This window comes from Malaya genurostris, chromosome 2 (assembly GCF_030247185.1).
Source record: "Malaya genurostris strain Urasoe2022 chromosome 2, Malgen_1.1, whole genome shotgun sequence".
In the NCBI taxonomy this organism is placed as follows: domain Eukaryota; kingdom Metazoa; phylum Arthropoda; class Insecta; order Diptera; family Culicidae; genus Malaya; species Malaya genurostris.
This window is the reverse complement of record NC_080571.1, coordinates 112,371,979-112,396,269: the sequence shown is the minus strand read 5'-3', so window position 1 is coordinate 112,396,269 and position 24,291 is coordinate 112,371,979. Positions and strand designations below refer to the sequence as shown.

General features: G+C 38.2%; 3 protein-coding genes across 12 annotated transcripts in view; 1 reads left to right on the top strand and 2 right to left on the bottom strand.

Moving 5' to 3' along the window:
* The window catches only part of LOC131427964 (flotillin-2), a 475,383-nt gene that overhangs the window by 347,314 nt on the left and 103,778 nt on the right, over nt 1-24,291 (top strand). The gene's annotated exons all lie outside the window — the stretch shown is intronic.
* LOC131427955 (glucose dehydrogenase [FAD, quinone]-like) overlaps nt 4,643-24,291 on the bottom strand; it is a 32,766-nt gene continuing 13,117 nt past the window's right edge. The window contains exons 2-3 of one of the 5 annotated variants that reach the window (XM_058591555.1): nt 22,300-22,624; nt 4,643-8,263 (exon numbers count right to left, since the gene is read on the bottom strand). In XM_058591555.1, the coding sequence (XP_058447538.1) occupies nt 6,674-8,263; nt 22,300-22,590 (1,881 nt within the window). In that variant the 5' untranslated portion in view covers nt 22,591-22,624 and the 3' untranslated portion in view covers nt 4,643-6,673. The other 4 variants (XM_058591554.1, XM_058591558.1, XM_058591557.1 and 1 more) reach the window with 4 other exon arrangements.
* Nucleotides 13,968-15,419, bottom strand: LOC131427967 (glucose dehydrogenase [FAD, quinone]-like). The gene has a single exon (XM_058591582.1). The coding sequence runs from the start codon at nt 15,298-15,300 to the stop codon at nt 14,074-14,076; it is 1,227 nt and encodes a 408-aa protein (XP_058447565.1). The 5' UTR covers nt 15,301-15,419; the 3' UTR covers nt 13,968-14,073.

Sequence of the window (24,291 nt, the reverse complement as noted above, 5' to 3'; positions counted from 1 at the left end):
GGCGTATCGGGATCGTGGAGAACGGGCTCTGCACCTGTGGCGACGGTTATCAGGACATCGAGCATGTGCGTAGAGTATCGCGACGCCAGGTCGAAGCTACTGGAATCCCTCAGGGCCCGAGGTAGACCGCCTGAGGTTCCGGTTCGGGATGTGTTGGCGAGTCGGGATAGTTCATATATGCTTCTCATATACCAGTTTCTCAAACACATTAATATACAAGTGTAATCTGTTACATCTGGCTTAGAAAGTTCCTCCTATTTATCGACGTTGTTTCAACTGTGGCTAAGAATTATTTCTCAACTGCAGGTTCGACACTAACTTCCGCCGATTATCCCGATTCCTCATCTGTCCACCATCTTCATCGGAACTAACAAGATCTTTTTGCTGTCACTAACCTTCGCTTCCCCCCTCCCCGTCTCTTCACCATCTCGATGTCAACTAATTAGATCTCTGTCGTTTTAGTCATTTCATTCCCATATCCCCTCCGTTTTACGCAATATTTACTTCGCTATATTTTTTTTTTCATTTTCTTCTGTAACAACACCATCATCGCCCACGGAAACTTATCAACAGCATGCGGGCCACCCGCCGGGTATTCGTAACCTGGGGGTGTTTCCCGCGGACCCACACGGACCGAAGAATGCGGCCAACATGAATATTCACCAACGCCATATGGAAGACTCTCATGAAATATTCAGATCACCGGCCGATCACCACATGAAGGCTGGATCTGCCAAAGTCAACCACTGCGACCCAAATATGACATTACTTAATGATACAACCCTAGTTTTAAGTTAGTCGTAAATTTTAAATTAGTAAAAGCCCTTGGCATCTTAGAGCTTAAGCAGTGTGCCTTAAACATTAAATTCTTGAATAAAAAAAAAACGATGCAAAAAGTACAAATTTATCTAAAAAAGACTCGTTAGAGGTTCCGAAAGTACCGGAAATAGTAAGTTGATTCTGGAATTTCGGAAGAAGTACTCTCTTGCTAGCTTTACACGAAGTGGACAGGAAAAGGTGTAAAACACCAATTAAGATTACAGAATTGGACCATTTATCTCTTAGACAAGAGGAATCCCCGTTCGTGATTTGATTATGAATTCAAACCTCCCCAGCCAGCCAACGTGATACAACAGGCACGATAATTATATGGCACAATATTCACCAGAAACAAGTACTTCATGTTCGGTGAAAAGTATTCGAAGTTGAACTGTTAAGCATTATCGGGATCGCTTTGTTGCACGATTCGTGAAAATGATCACATCAGTTTTCACTCAGAAGTTTGGCATAAAGATTATGGTGTAGCAAGCAATTTGTTAAAGCGGTAATTTTACGAAGCCGTACATAGTTAATGGAACAATATATATATATACGTATATCAATATTATTAGTTACCACGGCTTTGCTATTTTGATAATCTTGTTACATTGTGGTACGACCATGCTTCGTGTCATTACGCTAAGCTGGGCATGGACCGTTACAAATCGGTAAACATGGTACTTAAACCCAAGTACACTAAGGTCTCTTTTTACACGGTTTTTTTTCGCACGGTTTTTTTATACACGGATTTTTTTACACGGATTCCGGAATTAACACGGTTTTAATTTACACAGTTTTCGCAATTAACACGGTTTCTGATTAGAGTTTAAAATGCACTGTCATTTGTTTTTTGAGAAAAAATCAAAAAAGGGAACAGGTTGTCTGTAAGAAAACGATTATAAGAGTTAATTTAAAGTTTGAAAGTTAACTAAAATCATTCATTCAACAATTCACGGGAGTATTGACTGTCGTTCCATAAAATGATTAATCAGTCTTCAGATCTTGAATCCCTGTCGTGAATTACATGACAACGTCTCTTCCGCTCAGTTGTGGTGTATGATGTCAGCATAATCATTGATACCATCGAGAACATCGTAGCCTTGAAGAACTAGTCGAATTTACTAATCTCTTCAACTCTTCATCATATCGAGCAGTACAGTATTTTATACTCATTTAAATGATATAGCTCTAATAGTATTACGATTTTGACACATTGTAATACATTTTCTAATTTGATCCATATTCATCTCTATAAATCCTTCCCCTTTGATTCTGTCGCTGCGTGCATAGATCTTCATCCAATACCCATATCTTCCCACTCAGTTTAGTTGAGAATGACTGTTAAGATCGTTAGTGTTTATTACACATCACAACTTCGGAATTGAAAAGAACCTATTCTCAAGTTTTTTTGTAGTGAAAGTATTTATGGGTGGTATTACTAGCATTTCTTTAGTCGAACGTTCTAAATTGTACGTATTATCGTTCTTTTGAAAACTGAATGCATTATACAGAAGGCATGAGCCATTTAGAATAATTTGCTTATCGTACAATGCGTTTCCTAAGTGTTCTAATTTCAATTCGTCATCCAATGTGTTTAATCAAGTATGACTGTTCTGAAATCGTTGCTAAGTACTCTATACAAAACCTTACGAAGAACGTTAAAGAAAAGTTAAAGAAATTGCTTATAGATGAGAATGGCATCGAAATTTTTTCATTAACAGAGGAAACAAACAAGGAAAGAAATCCGTTACTGTTCTCAGGATTAAAAAATAACGAATTAACGCTTTAATCTTCCCATGAAGTCATGGTTCATGATTTTACGATCGAAAAGGTCCAAATCAAGAGCAAAAGGTCTTCTCTTATGAAAATTAATCATGGTCAGAAAATTACGTTACTTGAGAAATTTATTTTATTCAAAGATCGTAACTTCAGTTTTCTACCCGGACATTACTTTGAACCTTCGGAGTCAAGTGGTAATTTGATAGATGTGGTAATAGAATAGTGGGAAAAGTAGGCATTTAAAATTAAGGACTATAAATAATGTTTACTTGAGTCTGAAAAATATTCAATTGAAAAATTCAAATTTGAAATATTTTTTTCCACCGGCTGACAGAATTGACAATATAGAAGAAAATAACGGACTAAGCACGGCTACGCTTTCCATTTGGCACCCAACTAAGTAATGTTTTGTGTAGTTACATCTTTACATATTAAATTTTGTTGTTGTTAGAATGACATTCAAGAACTAGCTTCCGAAAATAAATTCTGTTATAAATTTTAAACACAATCTGATGAAAGTCATAAATATGACCTTGCTTAATCACTTTGTTCAATATGTTTAATAGATATGAACACGCAAGCTTTAATGTTTTACCTAGATTTTTAAAAACTAGAGTGAAAAAATTAAAAATACTATTCTGTGATTAACTACAAAAGTACTAGTAAAATTTCAACATGAAGTCTGTTTTTATGAAGTTCGACTCGTAGTTTTGCCTTTCTCATATTTTTTAACTTAATTCGTCTGAAAGAATTCTGAAATACGAAATCAAGCCCCGAGCGTTAAACACAAAATAAGCATCCTTCTTCTGAACGCTATACTTTTATCGTAAGTTGACAAGATTCAGATTCATAGAATTGAAACTAATCTTCAAAAGAAATTCATGTGCGATTTTGCTATTCGAAGGCATACCATTGGAAAAAAATTGAAAGGGAAAAAATGGAGGAAGCGCTTAAAAATACACGCGAATCTCGCCATTTAGTTTCATTATTTGAAACTTTAATATTTTAAACATAACGCGTCAGTTTATACCGCAAAGATCTCCATCGAATTATCAAAACACGCCTGAAGTTATACCCATCACTGTAAGGTGCGTTACGCATAAATTTCAGCGAAATTAGTCAAAATGGTTCATGATCTTGAAGCTTACAGGCTGGTGTAATATCAAAACATAAAACAAATATATTTCCATTGGTTTTGCCTTTCTCATATAGAAGCCGAAGCCCGGAGAGCCAAATGTCATAAACCATTCGATTTAGCTGTCTGAACCGATTTTCACAAACTAAGATTCAAATGAAAGGTCTCATGGTCCCATAGCCTGCTATTGAATTTCATCCCGATTCGACTTCCGGTTCCGGAGATATGGGATTATATGCACAAAAATGGAAGAAATATGCACTCACTTTTCTCGGAGATGGCTGAACCGATTTTTACAAACTAAGATTGAAATGAAAGGTCTCATGGTCCCATATCCTGCTTTTGAATTTCATCCCGATCCGACTACCGGTTCCAGAGATATGGGATGATATGCACAAAAAATTAAAGAAATATGCACTCACTTTTCTCAGAGATGGCTGAACCGATTTTTACAAACTAAGATTCAAATGAAAGGTCTCATGGTCCCAATTCCTGCTTTTGAATTTCATCCCGATTCGACTTCCGGTTCCGGTGATATGGGATGATATGCACCAAAAAAATGGAAAAAAATATGCACTCACTTTTTTCAGAGATAGCTTGACCGATTTGCACAAACTATGTTCCAAACAAAAGGTCTTATGGTCCTATGTCCTGCTATTGAATTTCATTTGGATCCGACTTCCGGTTCCGGAGTTACATGGTAATATGCGAAAATTAGAGAAAAAGTGTGCACTCAATTTGCTTTGAAACGGCACACAAACCCTAACTAAGATTTAAATGAAAAGTTTTATAGTTTTCTAAAAATTGCTAGAATATTTTATCCGGATCCGACTTCCGGTTCCGGAACTACATGTTTTATGCTGTTTAGCTTGACTTACATATGCAGAAATAAAAGAAACGCAGGTTCGCTTCGTTTGTTAGATTTCGTTTAATTGGTTTAATCGAAATAGAGCATGAGTTACTAAGTCTAGGTTTATTTAGGTTCAAAACTGATCCAATTTTTAGGTCATATTTGTTGCTGGCAAACAAACCAACTTCGGCTATACCGCTCACCTGAATCCGGTTTCGGAAGAATTGGTAGTAATGATTAAAAACTGCAGCAGGGTCTCACTCACTTTCCTTCAAGATGGCCAAATCGATTTTCACAAACTTATTGGTTCAAAGGAAAAGTCTTACAGTTTCATACGGAATTCCTTAAATTTGAAGTGGATACTACTTCCGGCTCTGAAACTACAGGGTAAACAGGATTTGTAGAGTTTGTTAGATTAAGTTCGAACAAACTTTCCTATTTCTATTGAATGAACAGTTTTTTTTTGCAAATTCCACAGTAATTTTTTGTTGTTGTGAGTAATATGAGAAAGGTATTTTAACACCACTAGGTGGAATAAAGCAGGTTTTTACCATTAACATTCATTTTATATGTTGGCTTCATACTGCTTGGAGAGTCTCGGTAGATTATTTCATCTATTTATATACTTACCATTTCACCATCGTTTTGTAATTTTGAAGAAGGTTTTTTCAAGTGTACATTTTCGGGTTGTTTCTGTGATATGTTTTCCTTCCATCTCCTAGAGTAGCTCGATAGTAGAGCTGTTCAGCGAATCGGAGCTGATCCGCGGATGAGAGTTCGTTGTCTAAAGATACTTTTTCACAGTAATCTATTTTCGAAATACTATTAATTTACCCTTTTTCACTTATTTCTAATAAGGTATTTGAAGTAAGCTAAGCAAAACAGTTTTGATTATGCAGCGCCGATTTATTTCATTTGTTAACATCTGTCATAAAGTTATATGGCAATTCAGAATACTAGTTTTATGCGTTTGAGGTAATCATCTGTGTTATTATTATCCGGGGAACTTTGATATCACTGCTCAGAATAATCTAATAACTTTAAATTTCAGCTTCATTTTAGGTTATTGTACCAATAGTCATCTCATTATACAAACCATAGTATGTTTTTCTACTAATTGCTGGTTACTGATTACGACTTACAATAAATTGATTGCAATGTTAACAGAACCAATATTTTCACTTCGGCTCTGTAAATCAAATATCGTTTGAAAATGTGCAAAACTTCTATTAGAGCGACGCGAATATTCGAAATAAATGCCTTCATTTTTTCCATCCATTGAGACAGCAGATTTAAAATTAACTCAGTTTTAATACATGACAATAATGGTGGAGCTGAAATGATTGTTGGTACTGTTGTCCTATGCTTGCTTCTTTTAAAAACTTGGTACAGATTATATTGATTAACTTTGATTCTATTCCCTGCGATAGTGTTGTAATGAAAGTATTTATTTTACTTGTTTATGTTTAGGTTGCTTTCGAAGCTAAGTAGTCTATCCATCTTTTGATGCAATTATTATTTTTCAACTTAATCATAATCCATTAGTTATTCAGAAAATAAATCAATTTATCACATATTGCTGAATTTGTCAAAAACTGTAGTAAGCTATGTCACTAATACGTATTTCGCAAAGTCAGACGGTAATTAAAAACACTTTGATACACATGCATCTTCCCATTTTCGAGCTTGATAGAATATTGTATTGATAATCAAAACTAGAGCTGATTAAATTATTTCAGCAAATTCATTCATAACAAGTTAGCATCATTGGAGTAATATTAGGATCCCTGGACGATTTATTGATTTACTGGTGTCAAACGAAAGAATTTTATAACCTCGATTAAACTTTGAAGTAAACAAATCTACAACAAATGTTGATTTTCTTCTTAAACTTGTGAGTTACATCAAAAGTATCAATTAAATGGGATATAATCTTCAACGTTTCTGTAATGAATCTGCCAGTTTGAAATGTTTAAAATCTAATATCAATAAAACTTTCTTCTTATTTGGATGTGTAACTTTCTTTCCTAGGCATTTATTTATTTTGGTAACAATCTTCAGGCGATACAGTCTACAGTATCGTTCCTGTTTCACAGCTCAGTACGTGTATTTTTCTTCTCTGAATAATCTTCCTTTATGAAATCGGCTCCCTTTTCGCCAATCATAACAGCAGCCGCGTTGGTATTTCCACTCACGATGTTGGGCATGATACTTGCATCGACTACCCGTAACCCGTCCACGCCATGCAACTTCAAGCGCGAATCTACGACGGCGGTGTCGTCTTTCTCGGGGCCCATTTTGGCCGTTCCCACTGGATGGTAGATTGTAGTGGACAGATAACGTACGTAACATTCCCAATAGCTGTCCGATTCGAACTCAAGCATATCGCACTCGGGAAGTCTAATACGAACTTCCTCTACTTCGTGATTTTTAAAGTTGCTCGTTCCAAGCAGTTTTCTTGTCAATCTTATTCCACGAATCAAGGTGGCAACATCGCGATGGTCATCCAAATAATTTGCATTGATCACTGGATGGTCATAGGGATTGGAGCTCTTCAGATTCACATTGCCTTTGGATTTTGGATTCAAAAGAGTTACGTATATGGTCATGATCTCCGCCTGTTTGTTGGCTTCGGCAATTTGTTCAACAATGTAATCTTCTAGATTGAATTTTCCCAAAACATCGTATATATCGGGAAGCTGAGCTTTGTATACAAAATGATGATATTGAACGTCCGGAAATCTCGCTGACTGGCTTTGTGTATTAACGAATGCCACTAAATCCGTTGCACCAATAGATCCCAATGGACCCAAACCATATTTGAAGTAGGAATAAATACTGTCCATAAATTCATCTAAGGCTATTGTGATCGGACGAGATTTGTGGAATGATAAGTATATCGGAACAATGACGTGATCCTGAAGGTTTTCTCCAACGAATGGTGAGTTTTTAACCACGGGAATGTTCAATTTCTCTAACTCGTCTTTGGGTCCGATGCCAGACAGTTTTAGAATTTGCGGTGTGTTCAGTGAACCGGCGGAAAGGATGACTTCTTTGTTTACTTTCGCGAAAATGTTCTTATTTTCTCCAATGTCGAAGGTAACGCCAGTTGTTGCACCATTCTCTACATTGATTTTGGTAACGTGAGCATTTTTTATTATGTGAAGATTTGTTCTGTTTTTGGCGGTATTCAGAAAAGCTTTCGCTGTACTATATCGTTTACCGTTATGAATCGTTCCTTGCAGGACGCAATATCCAATAAACTCGTCACTATTTACGTCCATAATTTCGGAATAGCCAAGTTCAGCAGCCGCTTCAGTTATCAAAAGTTTAGTCATGTCGTTTGACATAAACGAATTGACTTTTTGTAGACCTCCAATTCCGTGAAAAGCTCCCCTCTCTTCTTGGATGTGATATGCACCATTGTCCTCCGATTTCTTGAAATAGGACAACACATCCTTCCAGCCCCAAGTCGGATTCCCCAGTTCTTCCCACCGGTCATAATCGCGACTGTTTCCCCTTACATAAAGCATTGCGTTGTTGCTACTGCAACCACCCAGCATTTTTCCTCGAGGCCAATAACTGCCGTTCTTGTATCCTTTGCTTGCTATCTTACTTTTCTCTGCGTAGTAGTTCCAAACGTAAGATGTGTTCATAGTCTTCATTAACATTAGCGGGATCTGTGTAACGGAACGAGGAATCAATTATACGATGCACTTGATTATGATTGATGACTTTTCGTTTAGTTACAAAGCCGCCATCATTTCCAAGATGGCTTTCATGCGAAGCTTAACATAATGATTTCTCTTTTTATAGATGAGTAAGCAATAAATGATTTCATTAAATTATATATATTTATGAACAATGATAATAACAACAAAAATAACATGCAATAAAAATCTACTCATGCGAATGCAAATAATGTGAAACGATTTTTCTCACAATTCGTTGTGTTCCCTTCTCGGTGGCATCCAGTCTTCTTTGATCATGTCGGAGACCTTCTCCCCAATCATCATGATCGGTGCGTTGGTATTTCCGGACACGATAGTGGGCATGATGCTACCATCTGCAACGCGCAAACCGGAAACAAGTCTAACCTTCAACCTTTCATCGACAACCGATGACGAATCAGTGTCTGGTCCCATTTTGGCAGTTCCAACAGGATGATACAAAGTTACCGTCATGTGACGAATGTAACATTCCCAGTACTCATCACTATCATACTTCAGCTTGTCACAACTAGGTAGATTCATTCGATGAATCTCGGCTTCGTTTTCATTGAATATTTTCGTATCAACTAAACGTTGAACCAGTCTAGTGCCCCGAATAACCGTGGCAATGTCTTCTGAATTTTCTAGATAATTAGCAACAATTTTCGGTTGTTTGTAGGTTTTCCAATCCGACGTAGTGACTTCAACATATCCTATGGACTTGGGGTTCAGTAGTGTAACAAATACCATCAACACATTGGCTTCTTCGGTTGCTTGAAGGAATGATTGAGAAATGTCATCATTATAGCCTACCTTTTCGGTGAAACCAACCGATTTTGTTGAGTTTTTCTTGAACTCGAAGAAGTGAAGCTGTATGTCCGGGTAAGCGTTCGTCGAGTTCATGGTATTTACAAATGCCGTTCCGGAGGTTACTCCATGCGATGCTAGAGGACCCGTTCGGAACATCAGATATTCATTGTAAGCTTTTGTCAATTCGACATAAACGTTATAGTTTGTTGCTGTCGATTTGTTTAATTTAATCAAAATTGGCACGAAAAGATGATCCTGTAGATTTTTTCCAACAGGTAAATCCGCATTTACCTCAATACCGAGAGATTTCAATGTCAACCGCGGACCAATTCCCGACAACATTAATATTTGTGGTGTGTTAATTGAGCCGGCCGAAATAATGACCTCTTTTTTAGCCTTTACGGCTTTCAAATGTTGTTCCTGATACAGGAAATTAACCCAACGGTACACTCCTTTCTTATCTTGCTCTACGTTGATCACTCTAGCATTCTTGATTATGTGCAAATTTGGTCTATTCATAACAGGTATTAGAAAGGCTTTTGCGGGACTGTAACGAACTCCATTATCAACTGTTCCTTGTAACTGGCAGAACCCAATGTTCTCTTCACCGTTAACATCAACCAGCTGTTTAAATCCCAACTGTTTACCACCTTCTAGTACAAGGTCCAGCAATGGATCACTAGCAAAGAATTTTTGGACTTTCAAATATCCACCTTTGCCATGATACTTTCCAGTGAAAGAATCGGCTATTTCTGGGTTCTTGTTATCTTCCGACTTGCGGAAATATGTCAGCACCTCATCATAACTCCAGCCTTTATTGCCTGCTTCCGCCCAGTTGTCGTAATCACGGCGATTCCCGCGTACATACAGCATAGCATTCATTCCTCCCGTACCTCCGAGCATCTTTCCTCGCGGCCAAAAACTACCCGGAACCGAGCTTTTACTGTAGTTTTCCGAAGGCTCCGCGAAGAAAGTCCAATCCGCATCCGATCGCTGTATTGCGAAGAACGCTTCCGGTATCTAAAATGTAAATGTTCATGCATGAAAAACCAAAGCACCAAAATAACCCACACCATGGAAATGAAACAACCAAATGGAAAGGAGTATCAAATTTATTCGTAACTCTTGAGCAAAACAAAAAATCATAGATGCGCATTCTTAATCATTTCACTCGCCTTTTCGGCTATCATAATTGTTGGAGCATTAGTGTTTCCACTTGTAATTATCGGCATGATGCTAGCATCAACAACTCTTAGTCCATCAACTCCGTATACTCTCAATTCAGGGTCAACTACGGCATCAGGATCACTTTCTGGGCCCATTTTTGCAGTGCCAACTGGATGATACACAGTGGTGCTCATGTGCCGTATATAACATTCCCAATAGTCATCGGAATCGTATTCCAGTAGGTTACATTTATCGATATTTAAAATTAAAGGTTCTTCCTGAAAATTTTTGAATGTATCGGTTTCAAACAGCTTTTGTTGAATCCGAATACCTCGGCGGACAACATCTAAATCATCGCGATCTGTCAAGTATCCCGTTTCGATCGATGGATGTTGATATGGGTTAGCAGATTTGATTCGGATTTTCCCTCGTGATCTCGGTTGAATACAGGCGACGAATACTGCAACAACGTCATTATGCAGTATGTTTTCAGTTATAGAACTCGAAACATTTTGCATGTATCCTGCATCCTGGAAAAATTTTATGCTAGATGTGTCCCCTCTTGGAAAAAATATGTTAAAAAATTGAACATCAGGAAATGGCGCCGTGCTGCTCTTTGTGTTAGCGAATCCCATAATGCTGATGAAACGGTCAATTATAACCGGTTGACTTCGGTTAAGCATAGTGAATTCGAATAAGTTGATCAATGTCTCACGTTGAATTGCAATAAGATCAAAAATCGGATTGCCTAGTTTGAAAAAAATTGGCACTATTACGTGATCTTGTAGGTTGCCTCCCACGTTAAGTTCTGCTCGCAAAGGAATGTTTAACGGTTCAAGAATTTCACGTTTACCTATTCCTGACAGCATTAGTAGTTGAGGTGTATTAATTGAACCTGCTGACAGGATAACTTCCTTTGATGCCATTGCTTTCATTTCGTTCTGATCTACCATAAAACTAACCCCTTTTACAGTGTTTTTTTCATCAAATATAAGTGAAACAACAAAAGCATTTTTAATTATGTGCAGATTAAGTCGATCTTTAATGGGATTCAAAAACGCTTTTGCAGTGCTGTCTCTGGTTCCTCCTTCAATTGTATACTGTGCCATTGAAAACCCTATGTGATCCTCAGCATTGAAATCCAGAAGTTGCTTGAATCCCGCTTCCTTCGTCGCCCGTAGGAGTATATCGTGATAAGGTGTAGTTACGGCGAAATAATCTACAGTCAAATATCCACCCACCCCATGGTATTCCCCTCCATATCCATTAACTATTTCTGGAACTTGATTATTCTCGGATTTTTTAAAATATTTCAACACATTGCTCCAACTCCAACCAGGATTGCCAAGCTCTTCCCAGTCGTCGTAATTTTTTCGATTCCCACGAATATACTGCATTCCATTGACTGCACTGGATCCACCGAGCATCTTACCTCTTGGCCAGTACGTTCCATTGACAATACTAAGGCTTGAGTCGTTCGATAGCTCTGCTCTATAATCCCAGTCAACTTTAGTATGTGCCATGGTAAGACCCATTCCAGCAATCTACAAAAATGGCAATTGCATTAGACTTTAATTTATCCTTATACGAGGTGCATGGGTGCCAGTACAACAGTGTGCTATGCATGATGATGATTTTATACGCATAAGGCGTATCATGATATCAGCACCCATCTAACCATTCAATTTTGCAGGAACATTGAGATTTCCGATACACGACGAAAGGCATGATGTTGGTCTCAATGTTAGCAGACTGGAGATTTAGAATGTTACCTCAGAGCAACCGCTTATCTGCTTCCAATTACATCTTATGCCTCAACCGTACATTTTGCTTTCTGAAATCCATAATTTGGAGACTCTACACCTATTTGGAATTAGATATCAAAGAATTAACCTCCTAAATGATCAAAGAAGGGTTTTTCGATGTTGACTGTGTTTACGATAATTCTTCATTTGGTGCAAATTTAGCAGTATTATTTTTTTAATTAAATTTTCGTGTAAAACTAAACCCAGCGTTAAGTTGACAATTTTAAAGCTTAAAGAACAAACAAGCCAATCATCATTCATCTAAAAAACAATCTCTTCTTTATTCGTAACTATCTATTAATCGAAAAACAATATCATAAATGAGTCTTCTTAATCATATCACTTGCCTTTTCGGCTATCATAATCGTTGGAGCATTAGTATTTCCACTGGTAACTATCGGCATGATGCTAGCATCAACAACTCGTAGTCCATCAACTCCATACACTCTCAATTCAGGGTCAACCACGGCATCAGGATCACTTTCTGGGCCCATTTTCGCAGTACCAACTGGATGATACACAGTGGTACTCATGTGCCGTATATAACATTCCCAATAGTCATCGGAATCGTATTCTTGTGAATCACATTCATCGATATCCAGAACTACAGGTTCCGTCTGATAATTTTCGAACGTATCCGTTTCGAAAAGCTTTTGTTGAATCCGAATACCTCGACGGACAACATCTAAATCATCGCGATCTGTCAAGTACCCCGTTTCGATCGATGGATGTTGGTATGGGTTAGCAGATTTGATTCGAATCTTCCCACGTGATCTCGGTTCGATACATGCGATGAATACTGCCACAATATCGTTCTGCTGCAAGTTATCAGTTAAAGAATCCAAAATATTTCGCTTATATCCCGAATCCTGGAAAAACTTCAAACTAGCTATATCTCCTTTAACCAAAAACATATTTACAAATTGGACATCAGGAAATAACGCCGTGCTACTCTTTGTGTTATCGAATCCCATAATGCTGATGACACGATCATTAATCACCGGTTGACTTCTGTTGAGCATGGTGAATTCGAATAAGTTAATCATCGTTTCAAGTTGAATTTCGTCTAGGTCGAAAATCGGTTTTCCAAGTTTGAAAAATATTGGCACTGCCACGTGATCTTGTAGATTTCCTCCCACGTTGAGTTCTGCTCGCAAGGGAATGTTTAATGGTTCTAGAACTTCTCGTGGTCCTATTCCTGACAGCATCAGTAGTTGAGGTGTATTAATTGAGCCTGCCGACAGAATAACTTCCTTTGATGCCATAGCTTTCATTTCGATCTGATCTCGTACTATGAAATCAACCCCTTTCATAGCATTTTCTTCATCGAAGAGAAGTGAAACAACAAACGCATTCTTAATTATGTGCAGATTTGGTCGATCTCTGATGGGATTCAAAAACGCTTTTGCAGTACTGTCCCTGGTTGCTCCTTCGATGGTATACTGTGCCATTGAGTAACCTATGTGATCCTCAGCGTTGAAATCCAGCAGTTGCTTGAATCCCGCTTCCCTTGTTGCTCGTTGTAGTATACTATGATAGGGTGTAGTGACGGCATAATAATCTACGCTCAAATATCCGCCAACTCCGTGGTATTTCCCTCCATATCCGTTAACTATTTCCGGAACTTGGTTATTTTCGGATTTTATAAAATATTTCAAAACATTTCTCCAGCTCCAACCAGGATTGCCAAGTTTTTCCCAGTCGTCGTAGTTTTTCCGATTTCCACGAATATAGTGCATGCCGTTTATTGAACTGGATCCACCAAGCAACTTGCCTCTTGGCCGGTACGTTCCATTGACAATACTAAGACTTGAATCTGTCGATACCTCTGCTTTATAATCCCAGTCAGCTCTAGTGTGCGCCAAGGTAAGGCCCATTCCTGGGATCTACAAAAACGACATCAGCATTAAAGTTTATTTTATCCTTATACCAAGTGCATTAGTGCCAGTATAAACAGTGCGTGTTTTCCCATGTGCAACATTGTGCTTTCACATGATTTCACAATCCGTAGTCCTGTTTTATGATATCAGCACCCTTCTCACCGATCATGATTGTTGGAGCATTGAGATTTCCACTCACGACAAATGGCATAATGCTGGCATCGATGACTCTAAGGTTTTTTATTTGTTTAACTTTCAACCTTGAATCAACCACTGCACCAGGATCACTATCCGGTCCCATTTTCGCTGTCCCTGCTGGATGATATAGCGTCGTCGTCATATGTCGGATATAACATTCCCAGTACTCGTCCGAATCGAACAGGATGAACTTACAGGCCGGTATATCCAAACGATGAAGCTCAGCTTCATTTCGACGGAAGGATTCTGTGCTGAGCATTTGTTCATTGATTCGAATAGCTCGTATTAGTGTTTTTAGATCTTCGTAATTAGTCAGATAACCTGCGTTTATTACAGGATCGACATAAGGATCGTTACTTGCTAGTACTATCCTCCCTCTTGACTCGGGATTAAGAACATTGATTCGGAGCATCACCACATCTGCTTCCAATTCCGCTTTATGCACCGATTGTACAATTTGCTCGTTATAACCCATATCTCTTATCAGGAGAATCGACGACACTCCGCCTTTTTTGAACAGATTGTATTCCCATTGGACATCCGGAAAAGGATCCTCAATATCAACTGTATTTGCAAAAGCAAGTACACTCGAAACAAAATGATTTGTTAGTGGCTGTTGGCGATTTTTCAGAGTGAAAATGAACAAATTCAGTATTTTTTCAAGCGTCAGATTGACAACTTCCCTCGATGAACGATTAAACTTGAAAAACAACGACACAGTAACGTGATCCTGGAGATTTTCCCCAGTACCTAAATCAGCTCGTTGCACTATCCTTACCGGATCGAGTACAGACCGTCTTCCAATTCCTGACAGCAACAATAGCTTGGGGGTGTTCACTGCCCCAGTTGAAATGATTACTTCTTTCCTAGCTATTGTCCGCATGGAAAATTTATTACGCAAAGCAAAATTCACTCCACGTATCGTAGTATTGTCTCCGAAGGACAACGATGTAGCGAAGGCATGCTTTATAATATGTAAATTCGTTCGATGTCGAATCGGATTCAAAAATGCTTTTGCTGGACTACATCGTGTCCCGTTTACTATGGTAAATTGAGAACGACCATATCCGATGTGCTCATCTCTATTAAAATCGTCCAGTTTTTTCAACCCGATTTCATCGGCAGCATCCATCAGTACTCGATTCATCGGGTCGCTAATATCATAATAATCCACACTCAACTCTCCACTCGTTCCATGCCATTTATTATCCTGCGCAAGTTTTCTAATTCTAGAACATCATCCCAACCCCATCCCTCATTCCCAAGCAGCTTCCATCGATCATAATCGCGTCTGTTGCCCCGGATGTACTTCATCGCATTGATCGTTCCAGATCCACCCAGCACAAGACCTCTTGGCCAACTAACTCCTTTGGTGGTGCTTAAACTATGACTTCTCGTGCGCTCCGCATGGTATTCCCAATCCACGATCGTTCGCTGCAGCTCGTAGACCATTTCTACAATCTGGGACAAAATAGGTGCATGTTAGAGTTGTGATACATTCTTTCCCACCATGATGCCAACTATGTTCGTGCTCAAGTTGCGTCACTCGGTTAGACGAAATCTCTTCTTTAACCTAAACCAACTTCCACCAAACAATTAGTGCAGAATGAAAGGAAAATTTTGCTTCGTAGAAAGCTTAACTCCGACCAACGTTTTTCAAATGTTATAATATTCAACCAAAATACAAAATCACCAAAACCGAAAGTGTCCCCAATTTGGGTTATAAACTCAAATTGGTTTTTAAACAAGACTAAGCTTGTTGAAGTCAGATTAGCCATCTCTGAGAAAATTGAATGGAGAAAAAGGTGCGTTTTGTCGGTTACGTCACTTATACCGCAATATCCCCGGAATCAGAAGTGACAGTCAGTTGATTTTCGAATTTGATAAATGAACCAATAGTAACGAACCAAAGCTTACTGAAATCGGGTTTTCTATGTTGGAGAAAATTAAGTGGAGAGAAAAAGTGCGTTTCATTATGTACGTTACTCACACCATTATATCTCCGGAAGTAAAAGGGAAAGTCATTTGATCAGGGAGCTTTAAAACGACCCTTACCTTGTTGAAATCGATTCAGTCATCTCCAAGGAAATAGGAAGGAGAGAAAAATTCTTTGAGAGGTACACCTACACAGAATGACATTTACCGATCTCGTCGAGCTGAGTCGAATAGTATGTAACATTAAGGTTTTCCTGGGCTCCGATGAAAAGTCGAACTTTTAAGCCATTTTATATCCTTTCTACAGATAAAAACAAAAAGGCATATGTTGATAAGCTTTTACCAATCGTTGCACTAGCAGATTGCCTTACAATAATATCTGATACGTTCGTATTTTTCTAACATTTTTGTTTGTTTCGAGCCTCGACCTGGAAGGATTCGTAGTGTCAATAGGATCGTAACACCAGCCATGCAATGGTTCTGTACACTCTGAATCGGCGGCAAAGTCTGTTGAAACAGAAGGTCGAATTCCACTACAGGAATGTAATACCAAGGCTTTGCTTAGTATTTTTCTAATAGCTCGTCTGAACAGTTTTATATACCAGCCGGGTTTAAATCAAACCTGTGTACAGGAATATGGCATGTAATATTATGCCGTTTCGCTTAAAAACTATAACAGAAACGAAACGGCTGAAAGGAATAAAATTTTATAAGATGTTTAATAATCTCGAATGACTGCGTCAATTTAAACAAATTACTGATACTTTTTGCTTTATGTTTGTAATTTGTACATGATCTTTAAAATTTTGCAAAATACTCATTATTCGTACTTTTGTTAAGTGAAAAAACAACTGTCCATGGTATTGTAAATGCTTATCAAAAATTCAATTATTTTTGACGTAGGACTACGTCTCGTATTTACAATTTACTTGTAATTTGCAAATCTTCAGTTGTACAAAAATAGTATTATTACTTCATTTGCTGTCAGTGTCATTCCTAACGATCAAACGACCTGTCAAATCCAATATAATAAAGAAGAATTATTAACATTCCGGATGAAATGTTTTAAACTACCGTCAACATTAAAAACGAAGAAGTTACTGCTGAAATAATCTACAAGTGTTTACATAACATCACGTTCTTGAAAAAATAGCCGATTGAAAATCGGATTACGGATATTTCGTATAAGTGCTTTAACGACTGGTTATGGGTTATTTTATTGTATTGAACGGCTTTTCTCAGTCTAAAAAGTAAGGCAGACGATTTGTTTTTAAATTTGCTCGACGTTTCGGCCGTTTTTCTTGGCCTTTTTCAAGGGAAAACTACGGAGATAAAGTTTATTCAAAATGTTGTTGTTGTAGTTCCCAGAATGAAATATTTTATTGTACAACATGTCTCTAACAACAACATTTTGAATAAACTTTATCTCCGTAGTTTTCCCTTGAAACGACCGACAAATCGGGCAAATTTAAAAACAAATCGTCTGCCTTACTTTTTAGACTGAGAAAAGCCGTTCAATACAATAATATATGAATATTTCGACATTAAATTCAAAGGACAACTTTAACTGTGTCGTTTCTCATAAAATCGTATTAATTCGAAAACTACCAACTGCGAAGAAATTGTGTGTATGAAATTTTCAAGCTACAGAATATAATTTTATAGCTCAAAAGCAATAAATTTGCTCATAGTAAGTTTTCTTCTAAAAGTAGCCGTTTCCAAGATATTTAGAGGTAAAATTTAAAATACTGAAATTTTTGTTGAATCGTGAAGCTTCAGCAAATTATAGATATTCGCACATTGTATTCAGAATCTTTGTTTTAATATGTATGTAATCAAAAAGACAAAAGCCCGAATTTAATTACGAAATATCTCGAAATATAATAACTTGAATTTGCCTTCACTTTGTTTTATTTGTAGCTTCTTCATTTTCGAAAAGACTCTTGTAAAATTTAGGTCAAATTTTGTATATTTTTTAGGAAATTTTTAATTTTTGGAAAACCATGCAACGTTCTTTTTTGCAGTGAACATTTTGTTAGAGTTCATTATAGACCTTCTGCTCCTTCTGTTTGGACATTATTTTTGCACAGGTAACGGGTTTTCAGTTATTCAGATAAAAAGTAAATGCAAGCAAAAGTACATTCACCCTTTCGAAAGCCAATTGACTCTAATTGTTCTCTACGATCGTGTAAATGGTTTGTTATGCTGAACACGTGTGTCAAGTTTCATCCAAATCAGAATATGTAAAGTCCCATGACTTGTTATTCAATTCTACGTAAACAACATTTTTGCATTCTGTGTATGAGTTTTGTCAAGGCTTGTTCGCGACAAATTAGGACACCCCTAAATACGTCCCAGTTTGGCGGTTCAATGCATAGGGTACTGGTCTTACAAACCAGTTGTCGTATTTTCGAGCCCCGACCTGGAAGGATTCGTAGTGTCAATAGGATCGTAGCACCAGCCATGCAATGGTTCTGTACACACTGAATCGGCTGCGAAGTCTGTTGAAACAGAAGTCGAATTCCACTACAGGAATGTAATACCAAGGCTTTGGCTAAATACGTATATCTCTAGAGTCACTTCATCAACGCGTGGAATATTCCGCAAACTGATGATGTGCAAAATCAATTTTGGTAGTATTACAAGCTTTTAGATCGAAGATGGCATCGAAAGAATAGTAAGCTCGAAAAGTAATTGTGTGCGATTGTAATGAAAATCCGGATCTGTCAGTAAGAAAACTTACAAAAAAAACTTTGTTTTCCTGCAATCACTGTCCATAAAGTTCTTAAATCTTTCGATACACGTTTGACAAAGGCTGGAAGGCTGGGAGCGGAACAAAAACTGATCTCATGAACCTTTCGGTAAGTACTGTGGCTAGCAAAATAAAAATGTCTCTAACTTTCGTGCATACTTTCAAGCACCGGTATGGTATGAAGTCGTTCAAGGTTGAACTGTGCTGAACCGTATCGATGAACAGAATGTGACGACTAAAACCCTGGCTTGCATGTTGTATCGCGAATATTTGACGAAATTATTCTGCGTGAAGCGTCAAGACGAAGAAATAAGCCTAGTTTCGCTAAAAATAGCAGCTATTATCAAGAAATCCTAAGTTTAATTACTACGGGAACGGTAAACAAGAAAATATACCGTGAATACAATACGCTCCCTCTCTATCCTGATCTGATTTGACATCTTGTCACTACGTCAAAGATGTTTTGGAATGGTATAAAGTGAGTGGAGTCCATGTTGTACCGAAAGAAGCGAATCCATCTAACTACCTGGAACTGCGACCTACCGAGCGGTATTGGGATCTCGTAGAGAGAGAACTCTCTCAATGTAAACAACAAGCTACAACTATAGAAATATTTCGAAAATGAAAGGCAGCTAAATCGGTTGCAGGGAAGTCTTCACGGACCCCAATGGTTGGAGTAAACTCATAAGTTTATCGTTTCTTCATGCATGCTCTTGTCTATTTTGAAACATAGGTCAGTCGAGCGTAGAGTGGCAGTGTACTGAATGTTGATTATCTGAAGTGACTTCAAAAGATTTTACTGTTTTATTTTTTGCATCAAAAAGTGCGATGCAATTAACTGTAGTATATTCGTTATAGAGAAAACAGTGCAGAGTGGAAGAAACTTATTTTGAGTCTGAGTTTTGCCTCTTTCTCTTGCAAGTAACATAACTCTTCATGTTTAGTGCTGGTTGAGGTATTTATGTTCTAAGGAATGTGATAGCGACAAACGTTCAGTTTCAGCACTGTTCAGTTCCAGCAAGAGCCTCCCAAAAATCCCACCATATTTACACTCTAGTGACATATGCAAAGTTTATTTTCCATTACTTTTTTCCAACAAATACAATACAGCTATATAAGATTCTATCAGAGTTCATCTCTTTTTCCACCATTCGGGGGAACGTTAATTCCGTGATCTTCCTTAATCATGTCGGCAGCCTTTTCACCAATCATCATAGCCGGTGCATTGGTATTTCCACTAATCAGAGACGGCATTATACTGACATCTGCCACGCGTAATCCCTGCACTCCACGAACCTTAAGTCTGGGATCTACTACGGCCTCAGGGTCGGAATCCGGTCCCATTTTGGCAGTTCCAGCGGGATGATATAATGTGGTACCCATATGGCGCACGTAGCACTCGTAGTATTGATCCGTATCGTATGCCACATTGGCACATCCGGGAATGTCGACTCGTACTAATTCCGGCTCGACGCTTTTCAACGCTGTTGTACTCATTATTCGTTGCTGGATTCGTATTCCACCTATGAAAGATTTTAAATCATCCATGTGATAAAGATAACCTGCATCGATATACGGTTTATCCAAGGGATCATTTGATCGAAGTTTTAATTTGCCCAACGATTTAGGATTCAGTAAAACTACATAAATCGCAATCAAATCAGCTTGTTCTTCTGCTGCTAGTAACGATTTCATGACAGCATCCTCGTAGCCAATCAATCCGGCCATTTGTTCAGTTCGTCCCGACTGCTTACGACCCATGAAATAGTGGTATTGAATGTCCGGAAAAGGGTCTGAGACATTTACAGTGTTTACAAAGCCGGTTACTCCGGATAACCCATGGTTAGACAGAGGACCAGTTCTTTTTGTTAGGAATTCATATAGATGATCTACGTATTCCGTTTTCAAGTCAAACGGTGCAGAAGAAGGATATACTTTGTAGTACACGGGAACAACGTTATGATCTTGCAGATTTCTTCCGACGCTCAGGTTAGATATGGAACTAATGCCATGTTTTTTCAAATCCTTTTCTCGCCCGATTCCCGACAACATTAACAATTGCGGTGTGTTGATTGCACCACCAGACACAACTATTTCTTTTCTGACATTAACTTGCAGCTCATCTTTTCCATTAAGTAAAAATTTTACACCGCTGACGGTCTTATCGGCATTGAACAAAATCCTTGTGACCGTTGCATGCTTTATAACATGTAAATTTGCTCGATCTTTAATCGGTGCCAAAAAGGCTTTCGCTGGACTACACCTAGTTCCATTTACAATAGTGCCCTGCAGGCGATTAAATCCTATATGAACCTCACCGTTCATGTCCACCACTTCGGGATAGCCAGCCTCCTTCACTCCTTCCATCATCTGATTAGCCAAGGGTTCGTCTGTTTTAAATGAATCTACCGTAAGATATCCGCCTTTTCCATGAAATTTGCCTCCGTTTAAGGCAGTTATAGACGGATTCAAATTGTTTTCTGATTTTTTGAAGTACTCCAGAACGTTTGCCCAACCCCACCCAGCATTACCAAGCTGTTCCCAGTGATCGTAATCCCGCCTATTGCCTCTAATATAGACCATCACGTTAATTGCTCCAGAACCACCCAACATCTTTCCCCTCGGCCAAAAGCATCCGCTCGGCATGCTTTTGCATGCTCGTTTTGATTTCTCTATTGTGTAGGCCCAGTCACAGGTAGTGTTTTGCATAAAGAAGAATAGTGGTATCAACTACAAAAAAGACTTTCGATAAGCAAAGATTACTACAGGAAGAACTATATCAAGCATATTGCGTCCCTGAAAACGATATTTTAATTTTAATGTTAATTGCATACATGTTCAAAACTTTGAATGTTGTTATTGTTGATGCCCGTTTAGTTGTTGATTCCACTTGATGTAATGAAACTCTACATAGCATGTAAAATGATTACCTCCATCTGCGTTGCCCTCATCAGATGTTTCATGTTTACGTCACTAATGAAATTTTATCGAGTTCACATAACGATTACATCCCTTCTGCGTTTTCCAAAACTTTTGACCCGGGCAGCAGTAGGTCATTTCAATTTTTGAGATAAATCTGTGTTATCTGCTTCAGTAAACCAGTGAGATGTTGAATTCAGCAACGTAACCCAAGCAACAGAAAATATCAAGTGATCACCAATAGTCGTCATCCATTGTTCCGTCATATTTCGTAAAATTTAGAAAACTTTGAATAATTTACCTTATAGTTAAAAGTTAGCTCGAAACATTATTCCAACCATACAAGCATGCAAAATTATTCTCTAAAACAAGGATGAGCTAAGAATATGCCCGCCACCATTAATGGAACAAAATTTGTTATTAGAAAAAGCAATCATTGTTTAGAAAACATTTTACTTGTTAGTTGTGAAAGTTATGAGAATTACAGTGACAGTTCTGTGTATTTGATTGCATTGGTGCTATCGTGAAAAATCAACATACCTCGGATTCAATAGGCGGATCACCTCCCGCCTCCAACAGAAGAATTTTCCATTCTGGATTTTCCGACAATCGATTAGCGACTACAGATCCGGCCGATCCAGCGCCGACTATAATGAAATCGTATTCTTCCAATCCTTCAGCCAAAGCCGTCGGGCCGTAATCTTTGGGCCACATGTCCGGTGGAGAGATGCTGCATTGTGCCGCCATAATAGTCTGGATTAACATCGCAAATAGCTGGTTGGCGGGGCCCAGACTTTGCGCCGCACACTGACTGTTGAGCAGTGCTTCCATGATGCGCTGCTTGTTGAGCTAAACGCGTGCAGATCTGGAAAAAATGATCTGCTATTAAAATACTTTCAAACCAATTTACCGAAGATGTAGATCTACGGAAACTAACTAATCCAACTTGTTCGGCTTTCACAGACTGTCTAATGCGACTGCAGAAATCTGCATGTTCATTTATACAGTTCAGCTTCGTTCTTTTCGTTTTGTGTACCTTTTGATAGTGACTTCAACTGTTTGCGCTTGATGAGAGGGTGACAAGAGTTTGTGTTATTACGAATGAACATTGGAAGAGTTTCCCTTTTGTTTCTGTTCACTGCAATTATTTAACTCGATCTTATAATTTGTGATGATGATATGACTTGATCATTTAACATTTTCACACTGAAAGCACCGTAACTTGAATTTCTTGTTTCGTAAATAATACTTACTTGTTTTTACTAAATTCTCAATGACATTATTCGCGATGCAGTTCTAATTGTTGTTTTATTTTTATTCTAGGTACACCTACAAAAATTTCCTTCTACCTAATGCGGTTATTGGATTTGGTTAGGAACAGGTAAATCAAATGGGTTTTTTTCGCTTGAAGGGAAAAACATCTTACATGTCATTGTGCAATTTGCAATGTTTCACTTCATTAAGAAATAACAATACGTCCCTCATCACCCATTTGCTGCTATCAGAGTTGAGAAAGTCACAAACTCAATAAATATATTATGTTTGCTTAATGCACACCCCGTATGCCACCTTGTGGCTGAATATACCCAACACAAACAATGTACATAAATAACCTGGTGATTAGGTATGCACTGATATAGTGGTTATCAGGCGTTGTACCGTTGATAACATGTTGAATTCTCGTTGAAGTTACGTATTCTTAGTTGATTCGATTACTGGGCCATATTACTGTTATAAATATTATGGAATTTTTCCTCTTATAAGACGAAAATGACGCGGTCATTTCCGTTATCTTAATCGACAAAAATTATACCAAGCTATAATGACAACCAATTTCTAGCTGAATATTTTGTATGTCGTTAGAAATTTGGAATATATGATCACTATTTCCGGTGCTTCTGGAACCTGAGACTGGGAACCAGGATAGCCGGAATGGGTTTATTTAGTTGCCTACCGATAATAATTATCGATTTGAGTAGTTTTGAGACCAGTTTAGAATTTTTTTTTCATGTATTGTTTCGCCGGAGCAAACCTAGTTAGATTGTTTGACTCATACCCACCACACACACACACACACACACACACACACACACACACACACACACACACACACACACACACACACACACACACACACACACACACACACACACACACACACACACACACACACACACACACACACACACACACCCACACACACACACACCCACACACACACACACACACACACACACACACACACACACACACACACACACACACACACACACACACACACACACACACACACACACACACACACACACACACACACACACACACACACACACACACACACACACACACACACACACACACACACACACACATTTCTCAGCTGGATGAACTGAGTCGAATGGTATATGACACTTGGCCCAACGGGTCAATTTTTACTAGTCGGTTTTTCAAGTGATTGCATAACCTATCTAAAAATCGTTACATCAGATTCGTATTGAGATCTTGAAAGGAGTAAAGAAATAGTAGATAAAA